This window comes from Microtus ochrogaster, unplaced genomic scaffold (assembly GCF_000317375.1).
Source record: "Microtus ochrogaster isolate Prairie Vole_2 unplaced genomic scaffold, MicOch1.0 UNK27, whole genome shotgun sequence".
Taxonomy (NCBI): Eukaryota; Metazoa; Chordata; class Mammalia; order Rodentia; family Cricetidae; genus Microtus; species Microtus ochrogaster.
In genome coordinates, this window is record NW_004949125.1 from 1864812 (window position 1) to 1885335 (window position 20524).

General features: G+C 49.7%; 1 protein-coding gene across 1 annotated transcript in view; it reads left to right on the plus strand.

Annotated features, from left to right (window-relative positions):
• The window catches only part of Sdk1 (sidekick cell adhesion molecule 1), a 622567-nt gene that overhangs the window by 519300 nt on the left and 82743 nt on the right, over positions 1-20524 (plus strand). The window contains exons 28-29 of the mRNA XM_026789743.1: positions 10113-10307; positions 14846-15047. Of these exons, the coding sequence (XP_026645544.1) occupies positions 10113-10307; positions 14846-15047 (397 nt within the window). The remainder of the gene's footprint in view (positions 1-10112; positions 10308-14845; positions 15048-20524) is intronic.

Sequence of the window (20524 nt, forward strand, 5' to 3'; positions counted from 1 at the left end):
CACTACTAACCAGTGCCTCCCATGCACATACAGGGCCAGGATCTTACTTGGGGTCCTCCTGCAAGAGTCATAGAAGGCTTCCTTCTGTCTGTCTGTTGCTGCTCTGATTGAATGCCACCGACCGTATGGTTTACAAAGAATGGAGGTTTATCCTCCCTAGTTTGCAGTGCGTCTACAAACTGAAATGTTAGACCCTGAGACGTAAGTGATAGGATTCTGAAACGAGCCTCGTGCTCCACACGGTCAGTAAGGCTGGCTCTAATGGGTTTGCAGCTTCCTGTGTCCCACAAGAGATGACGGCATTTTCAGTGCTGAATTAAAGGCAGGGTCCAAGGGGAAAGGAGTTTATACAGTTTCTGGGGATGGAGGGCTGTTGGGGAGGGCCTTGCTGATGGAGACTCTTCAGAGGTCAGATAGTGCAGGGGGTGGCACGTACAAGGGAGTGAAGAGGACTTTATAGATCCTGGAAGGTAGTTCAGTTCTGTAGTCCCCAAAACTTAGGTTTTTAAAAATAAAAGCCAGGCTTGGTAACACACACTTCTAATCCTAGCTCCTCAGAGACAGAGACAGGAGACATACACATACACACACATACATACATACATACATACATACATACATACATACATACATACATATACATACACACACATACATATACATACACACACACATACACACAGGCTAAATAAAATCAGAATAGCTAACTAAACAAGATGACATTCACAACAAACCCACCAGTCAGGATCTGGATAACGCATGAATGCCTTAGCCCATAAGTGACTTCCCCTGTTCATGGTCCACCGAAGAAAGAACCCACTATGGATCCCTCCTGCTAGTCCCTCGCTGAGGACGGTCAGGCTGCAGCACACACCCCTCCAAGTTAGCCACCTGCCCTCCCTGTGTCTCTTCCACACTCATAGAGGGCATCTTTCCAGATGGGACTGTCAGTTTGCTTCTGACTCTTCAAAACGTCTTGGAGCATTTGTTGTGCTGGTCACAGAGCCCCGCAACCTGAGATTTAGGCAGCAGGAGCATGCCGGGTCACATCCATCAGACCCAGAACCGTGAGAGCTCATGTCCCTCTGAACGCATGGCAGGGTGTGAGGACAGCACTCCTCACACACCCTTGTTGGGATGTTGTCTGTGAAGCCTCTAGAGAGCCACACATGGGAAAGATGTTCAGGGCCACCTCTCGCCCAGTTATTCCTGTCTCTGGACATTGTGCCCAAATGGGGTTTGGAGTGTAGCTCAGTTGACAGAGTACTCGCCTGTATGAAACCCTGATAAACTGGGTGTGTAGCACACCCCTGTAATCCCAGTACTCGGGATGTGGAGGCAGAAGATTATGAAAGTTGAAGGTTACCCTCAGTCACTTAGTGAGTTCAAGGCCAGCCTGGGCCATAGATCTCACATATGAGACCCTGTCTGAAAGAAATTAAAAGGAAACACACATATTTACAGGGCTGTGCATCTAAGCAGGTTTGTTTATGCAGCAAAGGAGGCGGCTGTAGCCTGCAATTTGTGTGGCACTACTGTCAGAGGGCTGTTGGTACTTCTCCCAGGGCCTTAGGTTCTGCATTATAGTAAGGAGGGAAGCAAAATGGTTAGTGATTAAGACCCCAAAAACCCCACTTCCTGGGCTCTGACATGCCATGTACTAACTGAATACATTTTAAAAGGAATACATATTAAAGTCACTTGGATTCCCAGGCCTGTTTCCCCATTTTGTTTCCCCATTTACACCTCCCTCCGCTTCAGCAATGAACACTCAGAAAAAAACATTTGCCACATTCAGTGCTCAATAAATGAGAGCGTTTCTATACCATTTGCTAGCCTGTGGCTTCTGGCTGGAGGGCCTCTGATCCTGGTGCTGGCTTGTGGGACCCTGTACTACATGGGGCCAGGCCAGGCCAGAAATTGGCTTTGTGTGTATTGATGGCAGATTGTGTCCCCTGTTCTCCATCGCTCTGCTTTTGGTGTGTGTGTGTGTGTGTGTGTGTGTGTGTGTGTGTGTGTGTGTGTGTGCACCCACGGGTATTCAGGTGCAGGCACCTGTGCACACATGGAGATCAGAGGGGAGCCTGGGTGTCCTGCTTTGTCACTCTCTGCTTTATTCCCATGAGGCAGGGTCTCTCCATGAATCTGGAGATAGGCTGGTGGTTCACACACTCTAGTGACCCTCCTTTCTCTGTCCCCCACAGTGCTGGGGTTATAGACATATACATACAGCCACGTTTGACTTTTCACATGTGTGTCAGAGATTTGAACTCTCATCCTCATGCTGGCAAAGCAAGTGCTCTTACCCACTGTTCTGTGTTCTTAACTGGGACCTTTAGATTTCATGTGAAGTCCTGATGGGCCCATCACTGAAAATCCAAAACACATAGGGAAGAAGTGGGTGATATTTACAAACTTCAGTACCCTGTATTAGTCAGTATTCTGTAGAAGATCAATAATGAGATGCCTATATATTACAAGGGGAATTTTTTAGAGACAGGCTGGGGACTCCAACAATGGCCATCTACATGGAGAGGCTGATAACGGGGTAGCTGGTCCTTCCCATGAGTCTGGATACCTCAGGTATCCCAATCTGGTACCTAGAACCTGGAGGATTCCTGGAGAACCACTGCTCCCCAGTCCATGTTGGAAGTAACTGGATTCCAGTGTCAGGGAAGGGTAGCAGCAATAGAACAACAAAAGAGCAGATGCACTTCTCAGCAAGGAGCAGAAGTGGGCAGGCAAAGCACTGCTTGCTTTCCCTCTAGTCTCCTTGTCTCTGGGCTGCTGGACAGCACTGCCCACTCTGGAGGAGTGCCCCTCCCTTAGTGAATTCTTCCTGGGAATGTCCTCACGCCTCCCTTCAGAGGCATGTCTCTTGGTTGATTCCAGAGCCAAGAAGATTAACCGCTACATACAAATGCTAAGTCAGACGGCAGAAACTGTCTGTAAAGCAGACAATATGGTCTTTCAGCATCTTTTGTTGTAAAGGCATCTGGAGGTAGCAAATGCTGCCTAGGTGACCCCGTCACCTGGGTATCATTACAGCCAGCACACCAGACCATGGATGCTGTAGGAAAGAAAGACAAACGGGTTCCTAAAGATCCAGGTTGTTGCTGGAGTGGAAAGGAAATAATCCATTTGCCTGGCTTTCCTGCTCAGGCTGCCAGGGTGGCCATCTAAGCATGTGGACTCTTCCGCAGTTCACACCTTCCCTCCCAGTCTATATGAAAACATGTCCTTGCATTTCCCAACGAGATTAACAGCGTGAAACAGTGCCGGGTGCCTGGAGGGAGAAAACACTTGCTTGTTTGCATGGTAAATATTTTACTGTGGAGAGTTCTGAGCAGTTGGAAGCCTCCTCTTGGGGGTTGCATGGGACTAACTGAGTATAGCCACCCGCTGCAACTTGGCAGACTGCTCCACACACCCTTGAACACTGTTAAGCTAGGCTTCCGCATGTGCTCTTCAGAACTGTGCCAACCCAGGCCCAGACATTTTAAGTTCCCCTCCTTTCCCACCCACCAGAAGGGCCCCTGGCCAGCCAAGACCTAACACTAACCTTGAACACGTTTGGAGAACCCTGCTGTAACATTTTTACGTTCCCAGTCCTCAAGTAGATAAGCTGCAAAACTATAGCCATAGGCCGTGGGCTAAACTTGGGACTTCCCGGGACTACTTCTGGGTTCTTTGACGCCTTTGTGGGTGTAAGTGGGGGTATCGTAGCCTCTAAACCGTCATCAAGGCTTAGCAGCACTGATGCTGATGGCCTTGCTTTGGGAACCTGAGCATCATCGGGGAACACGATACCTGTGATTGTTGGCCATCAGTACAGCTCATAAAAGGTTCTCAGCTGCCGTGAATGTCAAGACAAAGCCCCAGATAGCTGTTTCAGCTCTCAGGGTCAGACATCAAGGAGTGGGGACCCCCACGAGGCTTGTAGTTCACGGCTGTATCATCCTACCCAGCTTTTCTGGGCTTGCAGTACCGCCTCCACCTTCCAGCACATTCAGAAGCCAGCACAGGCCTCTCATTGCGCATTTTAATCTTCCCTTCGGATCGATGTCCCTCATGCTTGGCCTTGCTCTCTTCAATGCCCGTATTATCACAATTCATCCATAACCTTAAAACCAGGACTTCTCTCGGGCCCCATTCTCCTCCTCCTCTCCAGTCAGAGCACCCATTCTCTGCAAACACACACGGCAGCCTCCTGACCCCGGCTCACTGAAATCCTGCCCGCTAATGCTCCGATCGGGCTGCAACCGTAATTACGTAAGAAGCCTCATCCTCGGAAACGCTCTTAGCTCTGAACACCATCCACCATTATTCTCTAAAAATGCAAGAACTCTTCTGCAGCCGCCTCTCTCACACTGAGGGTGTGCAGGGAAAAGACCGCCGCGGTCCAGCCAATAGTCTCTTCGGCGTGTCAGGGTGAGGAGCGGGTGTTAATTCTTATGTTCAACACACCAGGGTGCAGGGCCTGCTAATGATGCCACATTCATTGGAGGGAAAATAATAGGAAGGTACAAACAGGAGCCCGAGGCTGCGGAGTTTTCTCTCGGTAATAGCTCAGTGTGGGAAGTGGATTGGAGATAGACAATAATAACCCAGATTTCCTGCAGTTAGGGACAAATGACATTGTGCCGTATGTTTTCCATACATTATCTCCTGAGTTTACACGGTGGCTGTCCCAGGTAGATATTCTTCTCTTTCTGTTTCAGAGACAGAAGGGTCAGGGTTGAAGGTAGCTCTGCAGCGAGAATCCCCTTCCGTGAGAGGGAGGGCCCTACTGGGCTAGACAATCCAGGATTGCTCCAGGATCCCTGGGGAAATCCTAATCTGCCCAGAGTCAAGTCCTCAGATAAATGGCATAGTGTCTGCAGATAACGGGTGCTTACCACCTACATGCTGAAATCATCTCTAGATGGCTGCCTGTGCCCGCTCCAGGGTAGACGGTTTTATACGTGGCGGTCATGCTGTGTCCTCTCAGGACACCAAGAGTCCCCACTTGCTCAGCACTAACATAGGGCTTTTTATTTATGTGTGTATTGGAGTGTGTGTGTCTGTGTGTGTCTGTGTGTGTGTGTGTGTGTGTGTGTACACATTTGTCTGTGTGAGGGCATCGTATCCCCTGGAACTGGAGTATTAGAAAGTTGTGAGCTGCTGTATGAGTGCTAGGAATTGAAGCTGGGTCCTCTTGAAGAGCAGCCAGTGGTCTTACCCACCGAGCCATCTCTCAGGTATGCAGTCTTGCTACATCGCCCTGGCTGGCCTTGACTGACTTGAGCTTTCAGGCATCCTGCCTCAGCCTCCCGAGGAGCTGGGACTACAGGCTGGTGCCAATAGACCTAGATTAATGTCCTTTTCTTTTCTTAAAGAAAGGCAACTTCAATCTGGAGGTTTTCAAAAATGCCGTTAGTAAGTACTGACTTCGTGACTAGAGATATCATTTCCAGTCACAAGATCTTAGACTTGTGGGGCTTGAGAGACGGCTCAGTGGTTAAGAGTGTCTGTTGCTCTAGCAGAGGACCTGAGTTCAGTTCCCAGCACCCATGTTGGTGGCTCACAACTGTAACTTCAGCTGATGCTCTATGCTGGACTCCAAGTGCACCCACACACATGGCATATACTTACAAACATATACTTAAATCACAATTTAGAAAACTAAGCATTAAGAAAAACTAAAAGAATTTAAAATTGGGCCATTGCCCTGGTCTCTAAAGAAGTAGACAGTGGTGTAGATACATGTTTCCATAGAGGGTCCTACTTTAAAGTGACCCGGTCTCTGCAGAGCTCAGACTGAACATGCGCCAGGAGCAGATAACTCGATAAACCCTGGCATGGCTGGGCAATGCCTGCGTGCTGACCAAGGTGAGTGTCTGAGTTAGGGTTTCTACTGCTGTGAAGAGACACCACGGACATGGCAACTCTTATAAAGGAAAGCATTTCATTGGGGATGGCTTACAATTTCAGAGTCCATTACCGTCATGGTGGGACATCGCAGTGCACAGGCAGACATCGTGCTGGAGAAGGAACTGAGAGTTCTATATCTCCATCTGCAGGCAGCAGGAGGAGACTGTGTGTCATACCGGGCATGGCTTGAGCATATGAAACCTCAGAGCCCACCTCCACGATGACACACTTCCTAATAACATCACTCCCTGTGGGCCGAGCTTTTACACGCATGAATCTGTGGGGGCCATTCCTTTTCAAACCGCCACAGTGAGGAAGGTTAGGTATTAGTCCTAGCAACTCCAGAGCTAGGCCTGAGGCTTCTGTAGAACTGAGGAGGCAGAGGTACTGATAGAAGGGGCCCTTGGGGAAGGAAAACATACATGAAAAATAACTGCAGGTGCCACAAAGAGCCCTAGAATACCCCTGTGAGGGGGCAGCCATGGCAGCAGCTTCTGCACTCACAGAGGGTAGAGACCAGGTGCTGTTACTGTTTTCTGGTCATGTGTGTTGATGCAAAACAAGAAGAGACACAGCTCTCACCTCAAAGGGAGATAGTTTATTCTGGAGCAAAATATCAAAATATGAGCATGGCCCAGGAACAACGGTTTGGGTTATCCCCAAATTCCAAGTTTCAGTTTGGTAACAGTTTGTGGGATTGTCCTAGCAACGGAGCAAAGAAAATCATAAATCAGGACAGTTTGTAAACATGTTCATGTGGACCTTGGGTAGGCATGTTACAGCAGAGCCAGAAAGTCACTGTTACAGGCCTCCGATGCTCTCTGACAACATGCTTAGCTTTGGGTGGTTGGTGGAAGTCAAGGCTATGTCTGTACATATCAAAGGATTTACCTAATCATCAGAAGTTGCTAGTCACAGAGGTAGGCAGTAAATGCTATTTAGGGACTGAGACAGCCCAAGATAATTTTCCTATAGAACTGTGACTTCAAGCTGTTGACAGATATTGACGTTTGTTAATAAGATATCGGTCTTGCAGGGTGTTTAACAAAGGGGAGACATCTTCCCAGGAATGCCAGTGAACACCTGTAGTTGAGAAATGACTACAAGGCAGGCCTTCCTGGACCCGCCCTGTCCCTGTGAGATGTAGCCGGTTGCCTGCAGCACAGGGAGCCCCAACAGCCTGTGAGATGTGACCTGTGGTTCCCTCTTCAAGCTCAAGAGACAGAGGTTGTGTATGTGAGCGTCACGTTTCACATAACAGGGTTGGGGATTGGCAGAGCCAGGTGCCAGTCCAAGCATATCTCTGCAGCTGTAGAACAGTTTCTGCTGGGAAACCCTCTCACAGAGGGGCCAGCAGGGTGCAGGGTCTAACAGGAGTAACCAACGCAGGGCCATGGGCTGCGTGAGCTCCAAGACACTATGAGTATGGCCTACAAAATCATAAACCTACTGAAAACATTACAAAATGTTATTATATTCTTAATTTTCTCAAGCTCTCGTTCTCCACCCTTCTCTTTCCTCTTCCCCTCCCCTCCCATGGGCTCCTTTTACCACCTGTATAGCTAACTTCTACTTTTATAACATATATGTGCATGTGTGCATGTATATGTATGTGTATATGATTTTATGTTACCTATAGAAAACCTAAGAACATGATCTCTCATTTGCGCTTTCTCAATATATGTAACTTCCTATGATTTTTATATAAAAACAATATAACTTCATTCTTCTTTATAAATGGAAAAAGAGGTATTTTTGTATATTCAGGGGTCAGGGGAAATTGTGTGGGATCAGGGCATGGCTCAGCAGTTAACAGCATTTGCTGTTCTTGCAGAGGACATGGTTTCAATTCCTAGCACCACACTTCATACCTTGCAATTGCTTGTAACTCTAGTTTAAAGGGAGCTGATGTCCTTTTCTGGCCTCTGGACATTACACACACACATGGTGCACTGAGAGACAAGTAGGAACATGCACATAAGTTAATTTTTTATTTTATTGCACAGACCGTACATTTTCCTTACCCACTCCTGGGCTGTCAGATACTTGGATTGGCTCCACAGCATGGCTGCTGTCAACAGTGCTAGATGTTAGACAGACACACAAGTGTCTCTGTGCTGTGTCAACTTGGAGACTTTAGGGTAAATACCCAGGGGTGTTTTCGCTGGGTGGCGATTTTTCCATAACTTGATTGCATGGTTCTCAAGCATGAACTCTATATGACAATTTCTATCACAGTGTCTAATGTTGAACACTCCTGGAAGCTGGCAAAAGCTAAGAGGGGCTGTCTCCTCTCTGGAAGTGCAGGGGGTTCTTTTTAGAGAAAGTAGGACAGACCTGGGGCACCATCAGCAACCCAGGGCAAACCATAACCTTTCCAGACGCCTTGCCCCAATGTGTTTGACCGCTGGGGACCACTGCTGTTAGCCCTCCTCAGAGTGAGACTGTAGGAACCATGTGCCCTGCACATGGCTGTCCAGCTACTGTACATCTTCTTGTTATATCTCCGAAGGCCTAAGACTGTGTCCCCTGGAGCACCCAAGCTCCATTTCCCATTACTGAGTGCCATGGGAAAAGTGATGGCCTAGAACGACTGGCCAACAATCTCTAGGCTGCAGTCCTTACTCAGTAAATAAGTAGAGCAAGAGTCTTGGAGCAGCTGCTGGGAGCCTCAGAACACTTAGACTCCACGGCAGAGAGAAAAGCTGGTCCCTCAGAGATAGGCAGTGGCCATAATGGTCATTTGGGAGTCTGGGGTTGGCATCTCATGTCACCGGGCATCACTCTGAACATGGCTGAAGGTTGTGTCATCCAGCCTACAAGACAATGATAACGACCCTATAAGTGACCCGCCATGGCTAGGTCTGAAGGTCAGGGTATGCTCAATCTGACCTCTGTGTGGGTGTCCTCCTGGTCTCCCAGTGGAGAACTGGAAGAAATTCAGCAAACAGCTGGGGAAATTGTAGGCATCTTGGAAAAGCCCTAGAGCCAAAGGCTAAGCCAGGAGCAACAGGAGGAACAAAAGTACCACCTGAGGGCATCCAGAGGACTGTCCAAGCTGTGTAGGAGGAGGTGATTGGCAGGAGGTGAGCAGACCTCCATCCTGGTCCCTGCAGGCGGCCCCCACTCCCAGGCTGCCCTGACAGGCAGAGCCATGGAGGACCAGTGTGGCCTTTGATGCTGTTCTTTCTCCCCTGCTAAGTCCCCCTTGTTTAATGTGATCACTTGGGTTGTCATTAATTTTTTTCTAGATGTCACAGCACCCCATACATTCTGGTTTTAATCAGAAGCCGGACCACACGTGGTCCATGAGCCCAGAAGGCAGTCTGCCCCGTGGCTCACGGTTGGGTCTGGGAAAATTGGCAAGGCCTCTTCAGAAGCCGACAGGCAGGCACTGGGGTTGCTTGGTTGGTGGGATTTGATCATTAATAATGTCTGATCAACCATGACCCCTTCATAATCAAGGAACTCAGAGAGACATGCGGAGCCAGGCAAACCCTGCCGCTCTGGAGTTATGGAAATTAACAGAAGGGGTATTGAACTATTTAACGTGGAGCCTCCAAACTCAGGAGGCCTGGGTGGGGGAGGCTGAGTGGCTGGAATCGTGGAAGATGAGAATGTGGGGAAGGTAGTAGCATAGCAGGGGAAAACTAGCAAGGGGGCTGAATAATGCAAGCCTAACCTAGCAGTGGTCCTGCCCGCTGCAGGCTCTGCTCCTGCTGTGAGAAGTGTGAAATCACCTGCTGAGGGCAGGCTCTGGCCTCTCCTGCCGGGTTGAAGGGAAGATCTGCACCATAGGAGGGGCGGTGGAAGGGGATGGAAGAGCCAGAGGCACTGGCTCATGACAACCTCCCGTGGGGAACAATGAGGGGTCCTGGGTCTGGTGGCATTCTCCAAGTGTGCAGCATCCTGAGGAAAGATGAAGCTGTTTTCACATCTTGTTCCCGTGAAGGATGAACTGTGAGACAAGTTCCACAGAGGACTGAGCTCAGGCAACCCACACTCATCACCAGGGCTGTGCGCTCCCTTTCAATATGCGCCCCGCGGCCTTTGGAAATCAGGAAGGAGCAGAGGGTAGGCCGTGTTTGGGTTTCCAATCTGGGCTGATTATGGGGTGTCGGGAGCGTAGGTTTTCTGGGCAAGCAAGAAAATAAATGGCTCAGCTGACTCCCTGACTCTGTCCCCAACCCCTCCCACAGGGTACCAGATTGCCTACCGCCTGGCCAGCGGCAGTCCCCACACCTTCACCACCGTTGAGGTGGGTGCCACAGTGCGGCAGTTCACAGCCACAGAGCTGGCCCCGGAATCTGCATACATCTTCAGACTGTCCGCTAAGACGAGACAGGGCTGGGGAGAACCTCTGGAGGCCACAGTCATCACCACCGAGAAGAGAGGTAAGCTCCCAGCCCCAGATCTGAGTGTAGACGGCAGGGCACACAGCTGGTTAGTCAGCGCCCAGAAGCCTGGGCCAGACATGGAGCTGGGCAGGTTGTTATTTTTTTTAAGTGTATGCGGCAGAGGTGGGTGTGTGTGCTCAGGCATATGCATGTGCATATATGTGGAAGTCAGAGTCGAGTGTCTTCCTCTAACATCCCCCACCTTGTTTTTTGAGACAGTTTCTCGTTGAGCCTATAATTGGCTGTTTGGGCTAGGCTGGCTGGCCAACAAGTTCCAGGGGGTTCTCCTGTCTCTGCCTCTCCAGCCCTGGGGTTAAAGACATGGGCTGTGCTGTCTGGCTTTTTTGCAGGTGCAGGAGAGCAGAAGTTGTGTCCTCGTGCACGCTCTACAGGCATGCACGCTCTACAGGCACAGTACTTGCTGAGCCAGGTCCCCGGCTCTGAGCCAGGCGTGTTAGCAGAGTGTCCTTGAAGCACAACTGTTGGCCACCTGCCCACTGTCTCAGACAGGAGGCGAGAAGTGCAGCTCAGAGAGGCTAGCCCAGGGTAGCACAGAGCTTTGTCTGGAACAGTGGTTCTCAGCCTTTTTAATGCTGCGACCCTTTAACACAGTTCCTCAGGTTGCAGTGACGCCCAACCATAAAATTATTTTTGTTGCTACTTCCTAAGTGCAATTTTGCTACTGTTATGAATTGTAATGTAAAGATCTGATATATAGGATACCTGATATGCGAACCTGGGGGCTGCGACCCACAGGTTGAGAACCACTGCTCTAGAACCTTACACCGCAGCCCAAAGGGCCTCTCTTCCAAAGCCATGCCTCCACCAAAATTCAACGTGGAGAGCCAGAGAATTTATTGGGTCTCTTTACAGTACACAGTGGTAGGGGTTTGCTTATAAACGTCATGTAGGTGACCCCCAAAGAGTTGCATCACCACCAAGTGATGACCTCGTGGAGTCTCCCTTTCAGCTAGCCTTCCACATCCTGTCTAACCTAGTATCTACCTCCCAGCACCCCTTGCAGCTAGCTAACTGGGGGGCAGAAGAGCACAAGGCTGGGATCCCAGGTAAGGGTCCTATCCTCCATCTACTAAGAAGTGTCAGTCAGTAGCAGCATCCCCATTACCGTAGATTCAGCTAATACCGTATTATTCTGCTCAATTAGTTGCTATGGTTACCAGTCCATGATGATATCTACTCTAAAATAGCAGTGATATTATTATGTTGTGCCCAGATGCCCTCACGGCCAGACCCAGAGGTCTGAGGAACTAGGCCAGGAGGCCTGGGAAACACCTGGCGCTCAAGGTTCAGGGCTGTGAGGCCTTGGGCAAACCCTTCCCCTCTCTCTGCTATGGCACTGCCTTGGGAGGCCTGTGTGGTGCAGTTAGCACAACGCCCGGACATGCAGATGGCTTTTCTCGTCATTAGCGAGGCTCCCAGGAGCTGCGCTGGTGTGATGTAGATGCTCAACAAATGTGAATGCGTGCCATTGCCGCATTGGTGGCACCTTTTATTACAAGATCTAAAGCAGGCCATTTCATGGATCCAGGAGTCGAACTCAGAGCACTTAAGTCTAACAGAGGAAGGAGGCAGGCACAGGGCACCGTGCGCCACTCCCCTCCAGGTATCACCTTTTCTGTTCCCAGCTTCAAGCTGCCAGTCAGACTATTGCTGTAACAAAATACCCCCAGAAAAATAATTTTAAAAAGGAAGGTTAATTTGGGCTCATAGGTTTCTGTGTGTTCAAAATAAGACTGTGGTGGCTGGGGCTGCAGAGGTAGGGAGGAGCCTTGTTTATGGGGCCCAGTCACCCCTGCAGAAAGTTTAACCTTCACAGCAGGGACATGCCAATTGTAGGAGGTGGGGCAGCCTGATCTCTGTAGGACAAAAATAATCTTAAAGCGTACAGGTATATCATCTAATGGCCATATAACCCAGGCTGGCCTCGAACTCCAGATCCTCCCGCTTCTGCATCTTACATGCTGGGACTATAGGTGTATGCCATTACACCCGTCTTTACAGGGTGCAGGAGACCAAGCCCACCCAGTCCTCGTTCATGCTAGGTAAACACTAGACCCACCGAGCCACAGTCGCCACATGTTTGGGAAGACGCTGTCTCTGTCTTTTCGGAAGCTAACATCTTGCCCCTCCTTGCAGGTGTGCACGTATTACTACTGTGTTCTCCCCAGACGCTGACTGCCCTCCCGTTGGCCAGACACCTGGGCTAGGCTTCACTGGCACATTCCTTGTTACCTCCATAACTCTGCAAGTGGATGCTCTCACTGGGTCCTTTGGGGAAGATTGTGCTTGAACTCAGAGTAGTGATTTGACCTCAATGCCCATGGCACTGGGGGGAACCAGGATCCAAACGATGGGTGCCGGGAGGGTCCTCCAGAGATTGGCAGCTGTAGCCTGCTCCCCAGAGACTTAGTAGTGTTCTTAAGAACCAATGGCATAGGCTTCGCTCAGGGACCCACAGGTAGCCACCCTTGGCCCTCGCCTTCTTCCCCTGGTCATGCACTCCTTAGGAGTGCCCAACGCTAATTGTGTGTGTGGTTGCATACATACTTGTGTGTGCATGTTCGCAGGTATACTTGTTTGTGTGAGTTTTGTGCAAGTGGGTGTTTGTATGCATGTGCAGTGTATACACATATGCATGGGTTTGTAGGCTAAAGTGCAGCCTCAGGGGTCTCTTGAGACACTCTCTACTTTGTTCCTTGAAACAGGGTTTCTCAGTGGCCTGACACTTGCTGATTTGTCCAGGCTAACCGGCCAGCGAGCCACAGGGATCCACCTGCCCCCATTTCCCCAGATTATAAGCACCACCCCACTGGGATTCTTTTCACATGGGTTCTGGGGATCCAACTCTGGTCCTCGTGCTTGTAACCAGAATCACTTTACCAGCTGAGCTTTCTCTCCAACCCATGAACCCTTTGGGGTCAAAGGATGGGTAAGGAAGGTTTGCTGTGACCCTTACAGGACTTGAGCCAGGTCCCCATGAAAATATATACATAGACACCCTTCTGTTGGCGGACCAGCTTGGCCTGGTCATGCCAGCTAGGTGCCTGGGCACAGGGCCACCATTCCCTACCCATCCCCCAGCCACTTAGGTGTGGAGAACTTTGACTTCTGACCAGGTTCTAGTAGACTTAGGGACAGGGAGCCTGAGCCATTTCCAGTGGCAGTGTGTCCATAGAAAGCCTTTGAAACTGGCCAGGGAGCCCAGCTCTTCCTCAGGCCTGCAGAAATCAAGCTTCCAGCCAGTGTGCAAACTCCCAGCCAGGAGCCCTGATTGAGCCAGATCGAAGTGCCTCTCACATCCCTGTCACTGCGGGACCCACGATCGATGGCTGCTTTATTACACGCCACACATTTTAATCAGAATCAATAGTCGTCATGATAAACAATTAAACAATTATTTCTCCCTCTATGGAACCCTCTGTTGAAATCAATGGGGGACAGGATCACAGTGTCAGGCACATGGTACCCATTCAAGGCCAAGGCTGGTCCCAAGCACCCTTCATTCTAACCCCTCAGAAACCATTAGCAGCCCACAGGGATCCCCACCTGCTCTCACCTTCCACTTCCCGGGAGAACTCAGCAGATTCCTCTCATGTGTTAGACTCAGGTTAACTAGAAAGAAAAAGAAATTAGGTTTTAAAGATGAGCTCAGCCCCCAAATCAGACAGCGTTCAAAGGAGGCTTGAGTGGTTTAGAAGATCACCGCCAGAGACGTCAGCTGTCATTCAGACATAGTTGCCCTTCCTGGTAGGGCCCGGGGCCTCTGGAGACACCCATTTCTGCCTGGTTCTGCTATGTGAGCAAGCCCTGCTGCCCAGTCAGACCTGATCTGGTGCATCCAAAGTGAGCTGTAGGACAACCTCCTCTCCCAAACCTAGGACTCGCTTGCTTGTCTCTCTTTGTGTGCATGCCAGGGGAAGCACATGTGTACATGTGTTCATGTGTGGGCGCATAAAGAAATCAGAGGTTCTGCCGGGTGGTAGTGATCCACACCTTAATACCAGCACTCAGGAGACAGAGGCAGGCAGATCTCTGTGAGTTCGCGGCCAGCCAGCTACACAAAGAAACCCTGTCTCTAGAAACCAAGAGGAAAAATAAGAGAGAGAAAAATAAAAGAAATCAGAGGTCCAGTCTTAGGTGTCGCCTTCCTTCCTCAGATGCCAATCTGCCCTGTTTCTTAAGACAGAGTGTCTCAATGGGACCTGGAACTCTCCCATTAGGTGAGGCTGGCTGGCCAGTAGGCCCCAGCTCTCTGCCTGTCTCCACCCTCCTCCCTAGCACCAGAATTAAAGGCATCACCACTATGCACAGATTTTTATGTGGGATCTGGGGTCTGAACTTGGATCCTCAGTTTGTATGGCAAATATATTACCTACCAGGCTAGACCAACTCCCTAGCCTCAGGACTTTCTTTCACTATGCCTCTCCCACACAGCGCCTCTCATGGGCAGGCATCAGGGAAGAGCAAGGAATGGTCCCTCATGAATCCCTGCTTTTCTCCTCTTCTGGTTGCAGAGAGGCCCGCGCCCCCCAGAGAGCTCCTGGTACCCCAGGCGGAAGTGACAGCACGTAGCCTCCGTCTCCAGTGGGTCCCTGGCAGCGACGGGGCCTCCCCCATCCGGTACTTCACTGTGCAGGTTCGAGAGCTGCCTGGGGGAGAGTGGCAGACCTACTCCTCATCCATCAGCCACGAGGCCACAGCCTGTGCCGTCGAAAGGTACTGTGGGGTGGGGGTAGAATTCAGTTTTCATCTTTCTGAACCTGAGCTCTTGGTCACTTGTCTCCTTACTGTGACAAAATGTCTTCTGGAAACAGCCTAAGAGAGGAAGGGTTTACTTTGGCTTGTGGTTTGAGGGTCCTCGGTCCGTCATGGCGGTGACAGCATGGAGCAGGAGTTTGAAGCATCTAGTCATATTGCGTCCAGCCAGGAAGCTCTTCACACCCTTCCTCATTCCAGGCTCCACCCCCCTGGAATGGTGCTACCCACACTCAGGGTGGATTTTAGCACCTCAATTAACCTAATCTTGATTAACCATCCCCTTGGGTTGACTCCAGAGTGATTTCAGAGTTTGTCAGTTGGCAGTCAGTGTTAACCGTCACACTGGGCTACCTCACTTGACATGATAGCTGTTTCCTCATGGCCTTTCTTACGAACTCAGTACTGATGTGTGTGACATGCCTTTCCTCCATCTCCCTGCCCCACCCTGCTTATACCCTTCTCCCCCACCCATGTCCCCGCTTTGTCTTCCTATCATGTGTGATCTGTTACCCTCCCATCTGTTCACCCCAAAGTCTCCTTCTAGCCTCTCATAGACCCCTTTGTAGTTTCCTGGCCTCTCCCCATACTCACTCCCACACTTTACATGTGTGTAAAAGTTAGGAGCTAAGATTGAGTGTGACAGAGAACATGTTGAAATACTAATGGAAAAAAATTTAATTAATAAAAAACAATGTAAAGGTATTGGAAGGAAAGGGCTCCTATTTCCCTAAGAACTCTGAGAGAGTTCCAACCATGGCCCCATCAAGCTCACATAACAGGAGTCTGTATGGCCAAGGAGATGCCCCCGCTGAGAGCCAGACCTCTGTCTCTGTTGACACTTCCCGCACCAGGGACCCAAAATCTTTAGGGCCTTTCCAGATGTGCTACATCAAGGCCTGAGGACTTGGGAGACAAGAAGAGTGGGTCTGAACCCAGGCTGTATCCCAGCACCCCTAAAAGTTGGTGCTGGAAAAAAAGGCAGTAAGAAGGGGGTGGGTCCTGGAGGTGAAGGCCAGAGAGACACCCTTTTTCTTTGAGGTTAAATAGCCCCACCCCTTTGTCTTGCCTCTTGGAAGATAGACAGCACAGTCACGTTCTCCGTAGTCACTGAGTAGCCGCAGACATTGTGCTTGGTAAGGAGAAGCCCCTGTTCAAACAGGTGGTTTCATGTGGCCCAGAGGAGGCCTATCAGTTTCCTAACCAGCAAGAACCAAAATGGAAGCTGATTTCAGTGTCCTGAGAAACTGCTTCACCCGTTGCCATGGTGCCATCCCTAATAATCCCAGCAGCAAGCCAAGTCTACTTTCCGTCTGCCTCATGAGCTCTAGTGAAGAGACCAAGCTTGGCTGTGGAGAGCCAGAAGCCATGGCCATGGGCCAGAGCACAGCATGGGGTGGGGTGCGAGCAGCTGGCATTGTGAGCACCTGAGTAGTGGCCACGGCTGTGGGACTGTTGGTGGGGAATGTTAGACTTGCTCGTGGAAAGATGGTGATACAGCTGCAGTGGGTGGTTCAGAAGGAAGCTGACCAGTAAGTCTCCTCAGAAGGGGCAGGGCACCTTAGGGGAAAGGGCCTCGAGGTGGGAGGAAGAGCAGTAGACAGAAACCCGTGGTATATGGAGATCTGGACATGATGGAGCCCGAGGGGGAAGGAAAGGCTTCCTGTAAGTCTGAAGATGAGCTTAAGAAAGATGAGAGGGTGTGTGTGTGTCTGTGTGTCTGTCTATCTGTGGGGAGACAGAATACAGCCTGCTGAGGGCTGACAGGGGTGGGTGCCAAAGAGACTCTTCAGAGAGCAGCCTTCATCAGGGGGCTGATAGGAAGTTTCATGTCACAGGATTTGGTCCATCGAAACATGGGACGAAGAGCGTGGAAGGTCCAGACACTGGTTAGGGTCCTAGATCCTGGACACAGCACAGAAAGATGTTAATGCTCTGGACCATAGAACGCCTCGGAGCACCGAGGTCAAACAACCTCGGTGTGTGAGCTTTAGCCTTTTTAAAGTGGCCACACATTTGAGGGATGGGCCTGGGTGCTAACAGAGGAGCTCCAGGTTCTCCCAGACTCAAACTCAAGGGTAGTCATGGAAAGGTGATTCAGACAGGATGGGGTAGTGTGTAGGGGGTGCTGTCAGGGGAGGGGGGTTAATTAAAGCAAGCAAGGAAGCAGGAATATGTTCGCAGGGCCGAGCAGAGCAGCAACAGCCCCCTAGTCCTTGCATGGGGTCTGTATTTCTATTTTCCCATCTTTGTGACTCCTCCAGGCTGAGCCATTCCAGGAAGGAGGCAGGCTTCTTGTGAAAGCCTGTTTTACCCAGAATTCAGTCTGTTATATGTCAATGTATAAGATCCAGGAGTAGTAGGGTGGTGGTGGCGGCTGCAGTGCACACCTTTAATCCCAGTACTCGGGAGGCAGAAGCAGGTGGATCTCTGTGAGTTTAAGGTCACCTGGTCTACAGAGCTAGTTCCCCGGACAGCAAGGACTGTAACATAGAGAAATTTTGTCTCCATTTTTTTTGGGGGGATGGGGGGGAATGTTGGTCAGTCTCTCCAGGAGTTAGACTCTATCTGTCAGTCACTACCCTGACAGAATAGCCTCTCAGAGAAACAGAACACTTAAAAGAAAGGAGGTGTGTGTGCGTGTGTGTGTGTGTGTGTGTGTGTGTTGTCCTTTTTGGGATGCAACCCAGCACCTTGTACGTGCTGGATAAATGCTTTGCAATCTATTAAGCAGCCCCTAACTGGAGGATTCTAGAAAAGTACTCTAGCCCTGAACCACACCCCAGCCCCTTGCTGGGGCATTCTAGGCAGGTGCTCTACCACTGAGTCACACCCCAGTACCTCACTGGGGGATTCTAGGCAGGTGCTCTACCACTGAGCCACACCCCAGCCCCTCACTGGGGGATTCTAGGCAAGCACTGTGCCACTGAGCTACTACACCCAGCCTCCTTTTTACTTTTTAAGACAGAATCCCACAGGTGGTCCAGGCCACCCTTCAACTTAAGTTACTCTGTAGCCCATGTTCTAGTTTGGTTTCTGTTGCAGGAATAAAATACTGGCCAGACCAGACTTGTAGAAAGGGAAGGGTTTGCCTTAGTTTACAGGTTATAGCCTATCACCAAGGAATGTCAAGGCTGGAACTCAAGAAAGAAACTAGGAGGCAGAAACTAAGGAGGAACAGTACTTACTGGCTTGCTTCTCTGAGCTTACCTAGCTACCTTTCTTCGGGCCTACCTGCCCAGGAAAGATACCAGCTACCGTGGACTGGACCCTCCCGAAATCAAGTAGCAACTAGGAAAATGTCCTATAATGTAACTGGAGGTTTATTTCCTGCCTGCCAGTTTCTGAATAACCACTCTGAGTCTTAATATTTATTATAAATGTTTGGCTGATGGCTCAGGCTTATCACTAGCTAGCTCTTACATTTAAATTAACCCGTTTCTATTCATCTATGTATCTCCACATGGCCTGTGGCTTACCAGTGGTACTCTGGCATGTTTCTCCTTGGACAGCTGCTGGCAAATTTAAGACTCCACCCTTTTCCTGCATCTTTGCTTGAATTTTCCACCTGGCTCTGTCCTGCCTTGCCATAGGCCAAAGCAGCTTTATTTATAGCCAATGAAAGCAATACATATTTACATCATACAAAAAGACATCCCACATCACTATAACATGTTCACAGGCCAATATGATGGAGACAAATTCTTGGTTTAGGCTCTCTCATTCCGGGTATGTTTAGGTTTGACAATAACTATTCTATGCAGACAAGCCTTGAAATTTGATCCTTCTTCCTCACCATCTTGAGTAGATCCCAAATGTACAACATTAGACCTAGCTGAATATTTAAAAGGTAGTTTCAGTGTCTTATGGATAACTAGGTAAAAGCAGCAATGGGTAGTGTTCAGAATGTTCAGGATCCATACAACTTACATTCTAATGAAAATGAACCGATAAATATGGTAAATTTAGCCCAGAATTTAGGCCTGAGGGAGGGACACCGAACTGCTGTGTCTTGCCTGCACCCACAACTATTTTCAAAGTACTTTGGCAGTGAAAGTAAAACTTGCATGCAATAAACATCCACAGTGAGCATCCATAGGACTAGCACATGCTGCATGGTGTGAACCTGGCTCCTGAGTTGGCAGAGCAGTGGGCATAATAGAGTTTTGAAAGGTCCCTGTGCTGCGAAGTTGCCTCGTCTCCTGAATGCTGGACACTTGGAAGTAAGAGCTGAAGTAACAGTGTTAGCTCAAAACTGTGCCTTAAGCCTGTGCAGTGTCTGAGTTTGGAAGGTGAGGTGTACGGAATGTGCAGAGAGCCAACAGAAGCTGCCTAGAATGTGAACGGACTTTATCTCATCCAGAGAGGCAGGGAAAGAGAAGCTTCCAGAAGAGCAAAGAGAGAGTAGCGTTTATGCATTGCCTGCTGTGTGCCAAGATCGTTAGATCCCTGATGGTGATTCAATGTTCACAAATGATCTCAGGGACTCTGATCTCCATTTTTACAGGTGCACAAAGTGAGGTCATAAAAACCAAACGACTCAGCCCTAGCTGGTAATGACGGAGCTAAATTTCAATTCTGCTTGGCCAGCTCCACGGCAGAGGCTTAGGCTGTTCAGGAAGAGTAGAGGGAGTGGGGGGGATTCGATGGACAGGACTTTCTTTTCTTTATCAGGGAGTCCTTGAGATTGGTCTTGATGCCCGATTGACCCTGGTGGGATAGAGGTTTGGACTGGGATTGAGGTGGGAGCAGCTATGGTCAGAGGCAAAATCTGTAGGAGTGGGCGGGGCCAGAGGCGTTTGCACACAGGATGCTAGTGAGTTATTTAGAGCCAGGGTTAGCTCCCTGGACACCCTGTTTTTTACCTGCCATCTACTTCCAGGTGTCCTTGGTGAAAGAATCCCAGGAGTTCCTGGTCTGCTGCAGGCTCCTGTTTCCCACTCTCCTTCACACTCAACCTCATTTGTCTCTGAGCTGGTCTAGTCTGCCCAGCCACAGGCCACACATTACCTACAGCACACTGCTCGCTGTGTTGAACAGGGCTCCCGAGGCAGGCAGGGCGATGGAGAAAGTGTCCTTCGGGAGCAGAGTCCTCGTAGGCCCCTAAATGCTTACTCTGTGTGCTGGCTGCTGAATGTGGTCTCAGCTCACTCCAGTCTACATGTAGGGCTTATTTCTGGTTTTATTTCAAATTCTACTTTAAAGTGTTTTGCATTATTCTTGAGAACTTTGTGCATATATACGAGCATATATGATCATGTCTGTACTTCCAATTCCCTCAAAATCCCCCATAACACATCCGTACAACATGTGTGTGTGAGAGAGAGAGTGTTTGTGTGTGTGTGTGGGGAGAAAGAGAGAGAGAGAGAGAGAGAGAGAGAGAGAGAGAGAGAGAGAGAGAGCCCCCACTAAGTCCATTTGGAGCTAGCTATCCACAT